General features: G+C 50.1%; 1 protein-coding gene across 2 annotated transcripts in view; it reads right to left on the reverse strand.

Annotated features, from left to right (window-relative positions):
• Window positions 1-15,920, reverse strand: part of MTMR4 (myotubularin related protein 4) — a 57,852-nt gene that overhangs the window by 17,624 nt on the left and 24,308 nt on the right. For both annotated transcript variants that reach the window (XM_053275080.1, XM_053275081.1), the window contains 6 exons: window positions 15,220-15,386; window positions 14,945-15,041; window positions 10,538-10,651; window positions 3,252-3,448; window positions 2,028-2,156; window positions 986-1,097 (listed from right to left, as the gene is read on the reverse strand). In XM_053275080.1, the coding sequence (XP_053131055.1) occupies window positions 986-1,097; window positions 2,028-2,156; window positions 3,252-3,448; window positions 10,538-10,651; window positions 14,945-15,041; window positions 15,220-15,386 (816 nt within the window). The remainder of the gene's footprint in view (window positions 1-985; window positions 1,098-2,027; window positions 2,157-3,251; window positions 3,449-10,537; window positions 10,652-14,944; window positions 15,042-15,219; window positions 15,387-15,920) is intronic.

The following is a 15,920-nucleotide window of genomic DNA, read 5'->3' on the forward strand; positions in this document are numbered from 1 at the left end:
TGGGCTTCCCAGAGGGCCACGGTGGAACAGGGTGCTGAACAGGAACAGGGTGCTGGACTGGATAGGTTTGAGGCCTGATCCAGCAGGGCTGGTCTTCTATCACATCCCACAGCAGCAAATTTCATCACTGAATTATGCACTGTGTGAAAGACTTCACATTTCATCTTTCCTATATATATGTTATTTGAGGTCGTGGACCAAGACGGTTAGAAAGGCTGGGTTTCTGTTCAGATCAAGGACCGTGTCCAAAAGTGAACAGCGCCCCTGCTCAGAAGCTTGTGTGGGGAGAAATGTGACAGACGCAGACCTCCCATCATCTTGAAGGGAGAGTTCACCCCTTTCCTAACCTTATCTGACACAGGAGATAGAGCCACACTTTGCCTCTCACCCCCCAGAGGGGAGGAAATTAGCATCCTCTTTGAACTACGGCCAGGTGTGAGTCCCACAGTCCCCAGTAGCAGTCTCTTAAAAACGTCTCAGAGCTTTTAAAACCCCATCAGAACTGTGGCTGCCGCAGGCCCAGGGGTCAGGACCAAGCACGGTAACATACAGAAAGCTGAAACAGCCACCTCTTTCCCGTCTCTAAGGGTGTAGACCTTGTCAAAAAACAAAAACAAAAACCCCCACAATGAGGATCTTTCCCCTCAGAGACCACCCCAGTTGGCTCATGGACTTAATCCATTTCACTGGTGACCCTGAGTTCTTAAGAGGAAGACAGGAAAAAGTTCCTTCTATCCACTCTGAATGTTCTTCCTATCACTGAGAATGTTAGAAATCTCTGCCATGCCTCCACACAGGCCTTCTACTCTAAAAATATTATTTATCCCTACCAAAGCCCTCCCGGCAAACAGAACAAGTTGGACAGTTCAGAGGCAAAGGCTCTCTGTCCCACAGTATGCCTCTTCTTCATGTCAATCCCCCAGAGTTTCAACAGCAGGAAGTCCTTATGGTGTGAACCATCAACCCCGCAATGACTGGCACTTACTTGCTGGGGTCTGGCATCTGACTGCAGACTGCCCGCAGATACTGGAAGCTGTTCCGGATGGAATGGATGTTGGCCATGCCCATGAACACCACTTCGCAGTTGGGGTAATACTCTGAAACACAACGGGGAGGAGAGGGGACGTCAACTGGGTGCTGGTGTCAGTCAAGTTAAAAACCAACCAAGTCACAGAAGAGAGAATTTGAGAGTGGACAGGGACCTTGGCGGCCTTCTAGAACCTAAGAACAGCCCTGTTGGTCGTCATCACTAATTCAGAGAGGACAGGTCTATCAATGGCTACTAGTCTGGATGGCCATAGGCCCAAGGCCTATCTGGTCCAGCATCCTGTTTCACCCAGTGGCCCACCAGATGCCTCTGAGAAGCCCACAGGCAAGAGGTGAGGGCATGCCCTCTCTCCTGCTGTTGCTGCCCTGCAACTGGGATTCGGAGGCATCGTGTCTCTGCGGCTGGAGGTGGCCCAGAGCCACCAGACTAGTCGCCACCGATAGCCCTGCTCTCTGTGACTTTGTCTAAGCCCCTTTTGAAGCCATCCAAGCTAGTGGCCATCACCCCATCCTGTGGCAGAAAGCTAGGAGCTGGCCAGAGAGCAAGCAGCTAGGCCAGTTCCTTGCTCAGTACAGGATTATGCTACAGAATTTCTGGCAGATGGCTCTCCAGAATAAGAACCAGTAGGGCTCAGTGTTTCTTCTAGAAGGGATGCCCAGATGTTGTTGACTACAACCCCCACGATCCCCAAGCAAAAGCCACTGCAGCTGGGGATTCTGGGAGTTGCAGTCAACAACCTGTTGAAGGGGACACCGGTAGGGCGGGTTGCAGAATCGAAAACTGGGTAGGCTAAGTGTCCCGCCCAGCTTTGGGAGCTGTACGTGCTCCCGATTCAGCTGCCAGGAATTGTGGTCGAAAAGCAAGGTATAAATACATAAGTCAAATCTTTTCTTTGAAGGCAACTTAAAGGACAGGCCTTCGGTGGGTCTGAGAAGTGCAGCAAGTGAGGGCTAGCATGCCTGAGGGGGTCTGCCTGTACCTTCACATTCGCAGCCTCCTCCCTTGGCTCGGTTGGCAACGGCCGCTGTGTAGGACCGGGCGTCCAGAATCAGCAGCTTCTGCGGCGTCGCCGAACACTCCACACTCGAACATGCCATCAGCGACGAATCTGCAGAGAGGGCGGTCTGGTTATTCTGGCCCCGGACGAGGCACGGATGCAATGCAGGCTGTCTAGCAATATGGAGCTCGGGGTGGGGGGGAGGTTCGAGCAGGGGTCGAAAGCCGGTCTGGTAGTAGCAAACCTGAATGGTCCACTCTGCTCAGCAGGGTCTGCCTCGGTCTGCATTTGGATGGGAGACTGCATGTGAGTGCTACAAGAAATTCCCCTTAGAGGACAGGGCCATAGCTCAGTGGAAGAGCATCTGTTTGGCACTCAGAAGGTCCCTGGCTAAATCCGTGGCAGCATTCCCAGGAAGGGCTGGGAAATACATCCTTGTCCGAGACCCTGCAGAGTTGCTGCCAGTCAGAGCAAACAATAATGAGCTAGACGGAACAAAGGCCTGACTCAAGGCTGCGCCCTATGTTCCAGAGGACCAGGAAGATATGCTGAGCAAGTTGGATGAGGTTTGTCAGCAGCTGAAGCAGCAGAAGAGGAATTCAGTGTAATTGTACAAGGAGACTTGTACTAGGGGTGGGGGAAGGGGGGTGTCTCATCAGCTGGGGTCACCAGAGTTGGATACAAGAGAGATCTTTCTTTCTTCCTTGCTTGCTGCCACTGGGGAGACCAAATACTGATATCCAGATGCAACTTTAGGGCTCCAGCCTCTCTTGGGGCCTCTCTCTGGGATCAGAAAGGTTGCTACTTCAGTACGATCCTCAGGGGCATCTGGAGGTCTCTGCCCCGCTGAACCTCCAGGCAGTGGATCAGCAGCCCCGGTTGGAGGCAGGCTGTGGCCCGAAATGGACGGGCTGCTCTGGGGGTTACTGGTAGGCAGAGAGCCCTAAACGGGATCCTGGAGTCCTATTCAGTTCCACAACTGCCACAAGTCACTAGAAATTAGACACTGCCCTGGTGACAGGAGCGAGGACTGTGTCAAGCAGTTCAGGAGCAGGAAGAACGGAAGCAAAGCCTTGCAGGATCAGGCCCAAGGCCCAGCCAGCCCCCACATGGTGGGGAGGAGGGACAAGGCGCCTCTCACTCTCCAAACCCAGCATAGCAAAGTCCCTGCATCACCGGAGGAGGGACCAAGCGCCTCTTACTCACCAAACCCGGCATCGCAGGCTTCGTTCCCATCTGTGAGCCCGGTGTGCAGCGCCCCGCCAGCCACCCTCTGCCCAGGGTTCAAGGCACAGGCTTTGGCAATGGAGGTCACGAGGTACTCGTCGTCGGCGTTGCGCCAGCCCCACCAGCTGATCTCGGGCTGGCTGCAGCGGGCAATCACCGCCCCATTGCGCAGGTGTCTGAAAGAGAAGGCGTGTCCCTGAGCCCGGGGGCTTGTCTCAGCAAGCCAGGCTCGACGACTCCGTCTCCGTCAAACTAGCAAGGAGGAGGCCTTCTCCTCGCACACGGTGGCACAACCATTGCTGGACTACATCATCCCCAGCTACACTGGCCAGTAGTCATGAGAACAGAACGGAGCATTGGTTTCACTTACCGTGAAGGCTTCTTCTGGTTGGTGTTGCCAGGGACACCTCTGGGTTATCCTTTCCCACTAGATCCTAGGCAGGACAGATTTGATTTGCCAAGATTTGGCCACGCCTCCTTGGTGCTAGGGAGATAACCCCTCCCAGTTCTTTTGTCCAAGAAAACAGACATACAGCAAGAATAGAACCAAACGGTACAACCAAGGAAAACAACAGGTGCTAACAGTAAAAATTAGACTGAAGTAAGTGTACAACAGTAACCACAGAAGGCAATGTCAAGCCCCTACGGAGACCCAGGAATTTAGGCGGAAAGAACCTCCATCGGGAAGAGGCCAGGAGCGCCAAACTGGGTGGGTCGAGGTGTCCCTGGTGTGACCAACCAGAAGAAGCCTTCACGGTAAGTGAAACCAATGCTCCGTTCTCGGTTGTTGCCAGGGACACCTCTGGGACATACCACAGCTTGTCCACAATATGGGGCGGGTGCGCTCTGGCCTACTCCCGAGGGAGGACCCGCTGAAGCACCCTTCTGCCAAACGCGGCCTGGATGGTAGCATAGGTTTCAATTTTATAATGTCTGGTAAATGTGGAAGGAGTGGACCAGGTGGCCGCTCTACAATTGTCCTGGGCTGGTGCAGTAGACGAGAATGCTGCTGAAGTAGCTGCCGCCCTTGTAGAGTGCGCCGATATGTTTAATGGTGGTGTGACATGCTGCACCTCATATGCTAACGCGATGCATGCCCGTATCCAGCGGGTGATAGTTGGCAAAGTCACGGCGGAGCCTAAGGACCGAGGATGGAAAGAAACAAACATCTTGTCCGTGGTCCGAAAGGAAGCTGTGCCCTTAATGTATTTTTTGAGGCATCGCCGGACGTCTAGCTTGTGCCACAACTTTTCCCTCTCATGTACTGGATGAGGGCAGAACGAGGGGAGGAAGACGTCTTGAGACTGGTGGAACACTGACGAGACTTTTGGTCTGACGAAGTGGTCCAGAATCAGTCTCACAGCTTCCTTGGAGAAGATGCAGAATGACTTGTGTATGGACAGAGCCCTCAACTCTGAGACCCGCCTTGCCGAGGTTATTGCCACTAGAAAAGCAAGTTTAAAAGATAGCACCCTGAGCAGAATACTTGCAATTGGTTCAAATGGTGCCCTTTGAAGCACTTTTAAAACATGTAAGTCCCACGACAGAAAACGGTGAACCGTTGGCGGGGACAACAGAGTTGCTCCTCGGAGAAAACGTTTTAGGTGTGGATAGGTTTGCCAAGTGTCTGACCTATTCCCTGATATCAGACCTACTAGGGAAGCTGCCTGGCGTTTTAAAGTGTTTGGACGCAAATCTTTCTCCAAACCCTCCTGCAGGAACAGAAGGAGGTGGCGTAAATTGGTGCTGCCCCTAGGCACGGAATGCCGGGTAGACCAACGAAGAAACGCCCTCCAGGTGGATTGATATATGCGGTTTGTAGAAGGTCTACACGACGCCAACAAAGTGGCCACAACCTTATTTGAATAGCCAAAATGCCTCAAAGTTTGCCACTCAGTCTCCAAGCGGCAAGTCTTAACCACCCTGGATCAGGGTGTAGTAACGGACCCTGGGAGAGCAAGTCAGGACGTACCGGGAGTTCCCAGGGAGGCTCTGTGGACAGGTGTAGGAGCTCTGGGAACCAAGGACGACATGGCCAGAATGGAGCTATTAATATAATTTGGACTCTCAGGAGTCGTATTCTCCTCAGCACCCTGGCTATCAGGGGTGTTGGAGGGCAGGCGTAAAGTAGGCCTGCCGGCCATTCCGTCGATAGAGCATCCGAGGCCACAGCCCTCCTGCATGGAAACCTGGTTATGAACCGAGGCAGTTGTGCATTTAGTGGAGATGCGAAGAGGTTGACTACTGGAGTCCCCATTTTCCTTATGATTGCTTGGAAGATGGTCAGGTGGAGTGACCACTACCCTGGCTGTACATCCTCCCTGCTGAGCCAGTCTGCCAAGACGTTCAGGTCTCCCTTCACGTGATGGGCTGTCAATGACCCTAGCTCCCTCTCTGCCCAAGAGAGCAAATTGACCGCTTCCTGGTGCAGTGACTTCGAGCGGGTTCCCCCTTGCCGATTTACATGCGCCTTTGCGGTGATGTTGTCGGTTTTTACCAACACGTGACGCTTGCGGATTGTCGAGTGGAAGGCTAACAGCACTAGCCAAATGGCCAGCAGCTCCCTCCAGTTTATGCTGTGCCGTTTTTCTGCGTCTGACCACAGACCTTGGGCTGTCAGGCTGAGACAATGGGCGCCCCAGCCCCTGTTGCTGGCATCTGTGGTCACTATGATCTTGGGAGAGTCCAGAAACTCCCTCCCCTGGAGCAGGTTCACTGGAGAGAGCCACCAGCGCAGGGACTTCCGGAGAGTGGATGACAACTGGAGCCTCACCTTCCTCCGCCGGGCATTAGAGAGCTGGTGGGGGAGCAGGAACCACTGGAGGGGTCTGTAGTGAAGGCGTGCCCACGAAACAACCTCTATCGTGGCGACCATCAGGCCCAAGATCCTTGCCAGAGATAGCAGCCAAGAGGACGGGGACTGCAGTACGCTCTGTATTTCCTCCTCGATCATCTTGAAACGGTCCTGCGGAAGGAAGAGCCAATCCCTCTCTGAATCGATGACAACGCCCAGGTGACGAAGCTGGTGAGATGGGACTAGTTGACTTTTCGGTCGATTGACAACAAAACTGTGGAGCTCCAGCTCTGAGAGTGTTACTGAGAGGTGTCGCTGGGCCTCTGGGTAGGAGTGCGATTGGAGACACAAATCATCGAGATATGGTGAACACTCTGGGTGCCGACGAGAGACCGAACAGAAGGGCTGCATATTGGAAGTGCAGGCCTGCATACTTGAAGCACAGCAGCCTTCTGCTCTCCTGGTGAATCGGTATATGTAGATAGGCCTCCTTGAGGTTGATTGATGCCAAGAGGTCCAGGTGGTGTAGGGCCTCCGTGATTGACCGCAACGTGTCCATGCGAAATCGCTCCTGCTTTACCCACCTGTTGACATATTTTAGGTCCAAAACTGCTCGCCGGGATCCGTCTCTTTTGGGGACGGTGAATAAAATAGAATAGACGCCTCTCCCCTCCTAAGCAGGTGGAACTGGTTCTATCGCTCCAATATCCAACAGGTGACGAATCGCCTGGGATATCTCTGAATGCTTTTGCCAAGATCGAGATCTTGGGGTAGGAAGAAATCTGGGGGGGTGGGGGGGAGAGGCGTCCAACTCTATTCTGTACCCCGTGCAAATGATTTGAAGAACCCAATTGTCTTTTATGGAGGACTCCCAGATGGGGAGGAAGCCCCCCAGGCAACCCCCCAAGGATCCCAAAGGGGCGTCATTGACCTGACTTTTGCTTGGTTGTAGAAGGCTGGGGTTTGAAGAATGGCCGACCCCTGTAGGAGGAACGTTGGTGTCCCCAGGAACCACGCTGTTGCCTGGTGTCTCTATCTCGGCCCCTGAAGGGGCGAGAACTTCGAAAGGGCTGTGACTGAGAAAACCCCCTCTTAAACGCACGGTCGGACTTACGGCCAGCCAGTGGCATAGTCTTGCGCTTGTTGTATGATTCCACTAGGATGGGCGGCCTCCCCAAACAATTTGGTCGCATCGTAAGGCACAGCAGTCAAATTACTCTTTGACGTATTGTCAACTGACCAATTTTTTAGCCATAGGTGGCGACGTCCCAACACTGATGCGGCCGCTACTCTCGAGGAGAACCTAACTGAGTCCAGGGTAGCATCCGCTATCAAGGCCTGAGCCTTCTGCACCTTGACCAGTTGTTGCTTTAATTTAACTGGGTCAGAGGGCGTGTCATTAAGTAGACCATCCAGCCACAAAAGGGAAGCTCTGGCGGCCATAGAGGCTGCAGTGGCCGCTCGGGTGGACAATGAGGAGTTGTCATGCGCTCTCCTAAAAGCAAGTTCAGCCTTCTTATTGGCTGGATCCTTTAGCGTTACCTCACCATCCCGTGGGACCAGCGAATTGGAAACTAGTTGGGTGATGGGAGCATCGGCGCAGGGCGTCTTGAGCAGGTCGGACAGTTCCTGCTGGTAGGAATAGAAGCGATTAGTCACTGACATAGGCTTCCTATTAGCCGCCGGGAGTAGCCATTCCTGCTTCACTACCTCTGTGAATAAGCTAGGAAAAGGTAACAGAATGTCTTTAGGCTTTGCCCTTGGGAAAACTACCTCCCCTTTGTCAGAAGTGGCGGTATCAGGAGGTGTGCTCTGATGGAGCCCTATTGTTTTAATAATCTGGGACATTAATGGATTGTAATCCTCAGCCATGAACAGCCTTTGCGAGACCGACACGGCCTCATTGTCCTCCCCTCCAGACCACTCTTCCTCCTCCCTGTTGGGGAGTTCTGGATCTTGTGGCAGACCTCCCGGGTTGGAAGGACTATTGCCTACATCAGAATCCGAAGCATTGGGAATTCTTTGTTTTGCTGGTCTGGGGTTACTTGGATTGGGGTCCCCCGAGTCATGTTCAGATATCCCAGAGGAGTGAGGGGAGGAGGGTAAGTGCTTTATGGTCTTGTGGACCTTTTTACTCTTAAGGTGCTTTTTCTTTGCTTTCGCCTTTTGGGGCGAGGGGCTAACATCTGAACTGGAGGAAGAACTTTCAGAAGAAGAAACGACCCTCTTCCTCCTCCTATATTTTTTCCCCTTTCTTAACAGGTTTAACTTGGTACATAGTCTCTATGATCGCATTTTTAAACCATGCCTGCCATTCGGGAGGCACTGACTTAGGCATGGCTATATTAGGGTTAGCAGGCAAGGAAACACCAGTTCCCGACATGCTGGCTTGTCCCAAAGTCACGTTCACTGAGTCCAGAGGCACCCCCGGTGCCTCCCTGTTAGGTAATTCCCCACACAAAGCTTCTGCCAAGTGCTGGTTGGAAAGCTCTAAAATGGCCGGCGCTCCCTCCTTTCGCACCATTTTAGCCTTCTCTTCCGCCCTCTCATGCTCGTGCAGCAAAGAAAAAAATTTTTTTTAACAAGGAAGACAAAGGTTGAGTGACAGAGGACAAAGACACGAGAAAAAACTCACGACTGGGACCAAGACAAGAGAAAAAGTGGAGCTGAGAAAACGGAGCTGAAGGAAAAAATGACTGCCTGGAGCTGAGCGAGGACAGAAAGAACTGGGCGGGATTATCTCCCTAGCTCCAAGGAGGCGTGGCCAAATCTCTTTTGGCAAATCAAATCTGTCCTGCCTAGGACCTAGTGGGAAAGGATAACCCAGAGGCAACAACAACCGAGAACAACAGCCCTGCTGGATCAGGCACAAGGCCCATTTAGTCCAGCATCCTGTTTCGTACAGTGGCCCACCAGATGCCTCTGGGGAGCCCACAGGTAAGAGGTGAGGGCCTGCCCTCTCTCCTGTTGTTGCTCCCCTGCAACTGGGATTGAGAGGCATTGTGCCTCTGAGGCTGGAGGTGGCCCACAGCCACAAGACTAGTAGCCATTGATAGCCTTGTCCTCCATGAATCTGTCTAAGCCCCTTTTAAAGACATCCAAGCTGGTGGCCGTCACTACATCCTGTGGCAAAGAATTCCATAGATTAATTCTGCGCTGTGTGAAAAAGGACTTCCGCTTGTCGGTCCTAAATTTCCTGACTTTCAGTTTCACGGGGTGACTCCTGGTTCTAGTGTTGTGAGAGAGGGAGAAAAATTTCTCTCTGTCCACCCTCTCCACTCCATGCATAATTGTATACACCTCAATCATGTCTCCCCTTAGTTGTCTTTTTTCTAAACTAAAAAGCCCCAGATGCTGTATCCTTGCCTCATAAGGAAGGTGCTCCAGGCCCCTGATCATCCTGGTTGCCCTCTTCTGCACCTTTTCCAGTTCTACAATATCCATAAGATGACCAAAGCTTCTTAAGGTGACCAAAGCTGTACGCAGTACTCCAGATGCAGCTGCACCATAGATTTGTACAAGGGCATTATAATATTAGCAGTTTTATTTTCAATCCCCTTCCTAATGACTCCTAGCATGGAATTGGCCTTTTTCACAGCTGCTGCACACTGAGACAACACTTTCAATGAGCTGTCCACCCTAACCCCAAGATCCCTCTCCTGGTCAGTCACCGACAGCTCAGATCCCATCAACGTATATGTGAAGTTGGTGTTTTTTGCCCCAATGTGCATCACTTCACACTTGCTTACATTGAACTCCCATCAGGGATGATGGGGTTGCAATCCAACCTCTGCAGGTGGGGCCAAACCGTGTAGCCCTGCGCGGCAGCATCTTTTGCAAGATGTGCTTAAGATGCGCTTTCATCTGGCTCGGAGGCTGGGATAGCCCGCATCTAAATATAGATGTCAGCTGCCTTGAGGGTCTGAACTGGGTCAAAGAGATTAAAAATTTAAACATAAAGCCTGTTCATACTTGGGGAAAAAACATAAAGAGAGACAGCTGTCCAGTTTTCTCTGCAAGGCAAGAGAGGTGTCTATTTAGGAGAAAAAGTTACTCCTCCCATTTCACAGGAGGGGGCCACAGCTCATTAGTAAAGCTTTGCACACAGGAGGTCCCAGGTTCACTCCCTGGCAACATCCCCAGGTAGGGGTGGGAGAGACTCTGGCCTGAAGCTTCGGAGAGGCACTGCCAGTCAGAGCTGACGATACTGCGCTAGGGGGCCCAACAGTCTGACTCGGTATAAGGCAGGCTCCTATGTAAGCCCTTGATCTTTGGACAGAATGAACTATCCTCTCCAGAACATCTCAATGGAGCTCTGATGCTCTTTCAGAAGTGTAGGAAAATGGGAAGGAGGGCTGCGTGAGTACCAGGCCCTGTGATCAGCCTTTGGCTGGCAAAGATGTGCAGGCTGGCAGCTTCCAGCCCCCAGTCCCCACCAGTCCCTTCGGCTGCCACTGGACTGGCCACATACCTGTACACCACCACTGGGATCCTCTTCCAAGACCGGAAGGTGGCCACGTTCTCCAGCTCCTTGTCAGTGATCCAGACAGGAACCAGGAATTTCTGCGGGTAGCTGGTACACAACCTAGGAAGGAAGAGATCCCGAGGGATGTGGTACAAGCCTGGCCCACAAGTCAGAAAGGAAAGGAGGCCAAATCCTAACTGATGAGGGCAGGTGTATTTGCAGTCCAAGTGGGGGAGGCTAGAGAGCAGTCTTCTCACTCCCGACTCATTCATGACTGAGCCTTCAGGACGCGTTGACCAAAGCTGATTATTTATTTATTTACTTACTTACTTACTTACTTACTTATTTTTTTACACAGTCAGACAGGTGTTATTGACTGGTTTGTTTTATCCAGACATCGAGTCCTTCCCAAGGGCCTGGGATGGCTGAATTTTATTGTCAGTTGTTATAGATATCGTCATAGAATATAGGCTGTCCCCAGTAAAGTTGCTTTTTGTAGTTGGCTGATGGTGATTTCTGTGGCCCCTATGGTGTTGAGGTGCTCTTCAAGGTGTTTGGGGATTGCACCTAGGGCGCCAATTACTACTGGGATTATTTTGGTCTTCTTCTGCCACAGCCTTTCAATTTCAATTTGTAGATCTTTGTATTTGGTGATTCTTTTCTATTTCTTTTTCTTCTGTTCTGCTATCCCCTGGTATTGCTATGTCGATTATTTTAACTTGTTTTTCTTTCTTCTCAACTACAGTTATATCTGGTGTATTGTGTGGCAGATGTTTGTCTGTTTGTAGTCGGAAGTCCCAAAATATTTTTACATCTTCATTTTCTACCACTTTTTCAATTGTATGGTCCCACTAATTTTTGGCTACAGGTAGCTTGTATATTTTGCAGATGTTCCAGTGTATCATCCCTGCTACTTTGTCATGTCTTTGTTTGTAGTCAGTCTGTGCGATCTTTTTACAACAGCTGATGAGGTGGTCCACGGTTTCATCTGCTTCTTTACAAAGGCGGCACTTGCTGTTTGTTGTTGACTTTTTGACTTTTGCTCTTATTGCATTTGTTCTTAGTGCCTGTTCTTGTGCAGCCAGTATTAAACCCTCTGTATCTTTCTTCAAGTTGCCATTCTTAAGCCATTGCCAGGTCTTGGTGATGTCTGATTTTCCACTTATATTGTGCAAATATTGACCATGCAGGGGCTTAATTTTCCATTTTTCTGCTCGGTTCTTGACTTGTTCTTTCTTGTAGGCCTGCTTTCTTTCATTGGTGTTGAATAGTTTCGCGTTCTTGACCATTTGAAGTGCATCTTCTTCACTGTCCTTGATATATTCTTCAAGGCCTCTTTTCTCCTCCTCTACTGTTTGATGGCTAAGCCTGGAGATTTTATTTTCTAATCTAATCTTCCATTTAGGTGATGCACTACTTTCTTTTTTTACAGGTCCACTGATCTTATATCCGAGCTCTTGTGTTATTGTTGCTGCACTGTACATTAGTTGGTTTGTTTCTTGCAAATTATTGGTTGTTATTTCTGCAAGTGCAGCACTGACATCTTTTAATACCTGAACAAGTTGTTTTTTGGCAACTGTTTTTAGAGCTGGAAGTCGAACCCTGGTGGTTGTTTGGTTCATGTGCTCAGTTATTTTTTGCTTTAGTTCTTGTTGCTTTTCTGTTAAACGGCATTTGGGTTTTTGAGGTGAAGGCAAAGGGGAGGTTGCCTGGTTTTGATTTTGAAACAGTTCAGCAACAGTGGTATCCTCTATTTCCAACACCTCCTCCACCTGCGCCTGAGCAACTGCTTCAGTTGGTGGTAATTCTTCTTCCATATCTTGAGCTTGTGTTGCTCTTTGCAGTTCTTCCAGCTCAACTCCTGTGAATACTTTATTTCTTATTATGAATCTTCTCTGGTCTGCTAGCCTTTGTTCTGTTATTTCTGTATCTGGATGCTTCTCTTTCCAAATTTGGTACATTCTTTTTAAATAACCTCTTCTAGTTGGACTAGACTTGTAATAGCAGATCATTATTTCCTTGTTGGCATTTTTCGTATATTTTTTTCGGTTAAGCTACGTTTCTTCCAGTAACTTTGCTGTCTTCAGCCCTGGTTGCTCAACTGAAGATCCTGAGTCCTATTGCCCACCTGCCACCAGAGGTCCAGGGACTCCAGCACCTGGCGTGGTCCTTGTTGACCCGGGCAATGACCGATCCGGTATAGATTTATTAAAGTTACATCTCACCATATTGTTGACGGGAGAGGCACTCTTTGTCTGGCTCCTCTGGTGAGACCTGTCCAGTATGGTTGGACCTCTGGCATAGCTCTCACCTTCCTCAGAGCACGCAAGCCCCACAACCACACCAAGGTAGTGCCTCACATTATTATTTCTTGTTTACACAGTCAGACAGGTGTTATTGACTGGTTTGTTTTATCCAGACATCGAGTCGTTCCCAAGGACCTGGGATGGCTGAATTTTATCATCAATACTGTTGGTTATTATAGATATCGTCGCAAAATATAGGCTGTTCCCAGTAAAGCTGCTTTTTGTAATTGGCTGGTGGTGATTTCTGTGGCCCCTATGGTGTTGAAGTGCTCTTCAATGTCTTTTGGGACTGCACCCAGGGTGCCAATTACCACTGGGATAATTTTGGTCTTTTTCTGCCACAGCCTTTCAATTTCAATTTGTAGATCTTTGTATTTGGTGATTTTTTCTATTTCTTTTTCTTCTATTCTGCTATCCCCTGGTATTGCTATGTCGATTATTTTGACTTGTTTTTCTTTCTTCTCAACTACAGTTATATCTGGTGTATTTTGTGGCAGATGTTTGTCTGTTTGTAGTCGGAAGTCCCAAAATATTTTTACATCTTCATTTTCTACCACTTTTTCAATTTGATGGTCCCACCAATTCTTGGCTACAGGTAGCTTGTATATTTTGCAGATGTTCCAGTGTATCATCCCTGCTACCTTGTCATGCCTTTCTTTGTAGTCAGTCTGTGCGATCTTCTTACATCAGCTGATTAGGTGGTCCACGGTTTCATCTGCTTCTTTACAAAGGCGGCACTTGCTGTTTGTGGTGGATTTTTCGACTTTTGCTCTTATTGCATTTGTTCTTAGTGCCTGTTCTTGTGCAGCCAGTATTAAACCCTCTGTATCTTTCTTCAAGTTGCCATTCTTAAGCCATTGCCAGGTCTTGGTGATGTCTGATTTTCCACTTATATTGTGCAAATATTGACCATGCAGGGGCTTAATTTTCCATTTTTCTGCTCGGTTCTTGACTTGTTCTTTCTTGTAGGCCTGCTTTCTTTCATTGGTGTTGAATAGTTTCGCGTTCTTGCGTTCGCGTGACCATTTGAAGTGCATCTTCTTCACTGTCCTTGATATATTCTTCAAGGCCTCTTTTCTCCTCCTCTACTGTTTGATGGACTTGTAGCATTGCTCTTCCACCTGAGCTGCGAGGAAGGTATAGCCTATCGACATCACTGCGGGGGTGCAGAGCATGATTGATGGTCATGATTTTCCTGGTCTTACGATCTAGCGAGTTTGGACTTGAGGATTTTTCTAACTCTCCTGATGTATTCACTTCCTATTTTTCTTTTAACTTGAGTGTGTGCAATGTTATCAGCCTGGAGAATGCCCAAGTATTTGTAAGGTTCTTTCTCTTCCAGGTTCTTGATCTTGCTTCCATTGGGCAGTTCTGTTTTTCTTATTTTCCCTCTCTTCATTATTAATGCAGCACACTTGTCTAGTCCAAACTCCATTGCTATATCGCTACTGAATATACGGACAGTGTTTAGCAGTGATTCGATTTCTGACTGGTTTCGATTTCTGATTCGATTTCTTCTTCTTCTTCTTCTTCTTCTTCTTCTTATTATTATTATTACATTTAATTATTATTATTATATTTATATCCCGCTCTTAATTATTATTATTATATTTATATCCCGCTCTTCCTCCAAGAAGCTCAGAGCAGTGTACTACATACTTGAGTTTCTCTTTCACAACAACCCTGTGAGGTAGGTTAGGCTGAGAGAGAAGTGACTGGCCCAGAGTCACCCAGCTAGTTACATGGCTGAATGGGGATTTGAACTTGGGTCTCCCTGGTTCTAGTCCAGCACGCTAACCACTACACCATGCTGGCTCTCTCAATACACTGCGTGAAGGTGGGCATACCATGTGAAGGTGGGCATTCCCACTGTGCCATGCTGTACTTTACCCAGGGCTGGGGGCTCCTTGAAGGAAAACAGAGCCCTGCCGAGCCCCTGTGCCATCTCCCTTGAAAGGCCCTCCCGGCACTCAGCAAAGGACGGGACAGTGCGGAGGCCGGCACAGTGGGAAAGGGCCCGCAGGCGGAAGGTTTTTGGCCAGAATGCCCCCGCCCTTGAAAAGCAGCTCCCCTTCTCCCAGGAAGGCCAGGCTGGGCGCGGGCTCACTTGAAGTTGCTGTTGATGTCGGAAACCCTCCAGACGTTCTGCAAGTCAAAGCCCATCCGGGCCAGCTCCATCTCAAAGCGGTACTTCACGTGGTCTCCTACAAAGAAGTGAGCAACCGTCAGCCCGCCCGTTCCGGGAGCGCCCCCGCATGCCTCGCTACTTAAGGGACGGGACAAGACACGGCGCAGGGCAAGAAGCCATGGCGAGCGGACGTCCACATTCCCCACCCCACCAACATCTCCACAGCTCCACAGTTGCGGCGCCTGGGAACTCACCGGGGCGGCAGAGGTGGGCGTGCTGGTTCTCTTCGTCGGCACAGACTCCCAAGCACCAGGCATGGTATGCAAATGCAAAGAGGTCTTCCGGCTTGGTGGGGCGGGCGATGGCGCGGCTCAGCCTCTTCAGCCACTCCTGGCACTGCTTGAACGTCGAGAAATGGCACCTGCCAGGCACCGAGGGCCGCGTTATCCCGGGGAGGCAAGGAACCAGGAGAGGGACGGCGAAAAGAACGCCCCACAGGGACTCTCTACATGCTGGGGGCAAGGCCTTGTTTGGTAGAGAACCTGCTCGGCCTGCAGACGGGCCCAGGTTCGAACCCTGGCAGCATCTCCAGGAAGGGCTGGGAATGAGTCCTACCTGGCAGAGCTGCTGCCAGTCACTGTAGACAAGGCTGCACTGAGCTAAATGGACCAAGGGTCAGGCTCAGTATATAGCAGCTTCCTATGTAACCTCTAGGCAAGGACTGTAGCTCCGTGGCAGAACATCTGCTGTGCATATGATGAACATTTATATACCACTTTTCAACCAAAGTCTCGTATAAATAAATAAAATAGCTCCCTGTCCCGCAAAGGGCTCACAATCTGAAAAAGAAACATAAGAGAGACACCAGCAACAGCCACTGGAGGGATGTTGTGCTAGGGATGGATAGGCCCAGTTGCTCTCCCCCTGCTAAATACAAGCGAACCACCACTTTTAA

The sequence above is a fragment of the Hemicordylus capensis genome, chromosome 12 (assembly GCF_027244095.1).
Source record: "Hemicordylus capensis ecotype Gifberg chromosome 12, rHemCap1.1.pri, whole genome shotgun sequence".
Lineage (NCBI taxonomy): Eukaryota > Metazoa > Chordata > Lepidosauria > Squamata > Cordylidae > Hemicordylus > Hemicordylus capensis.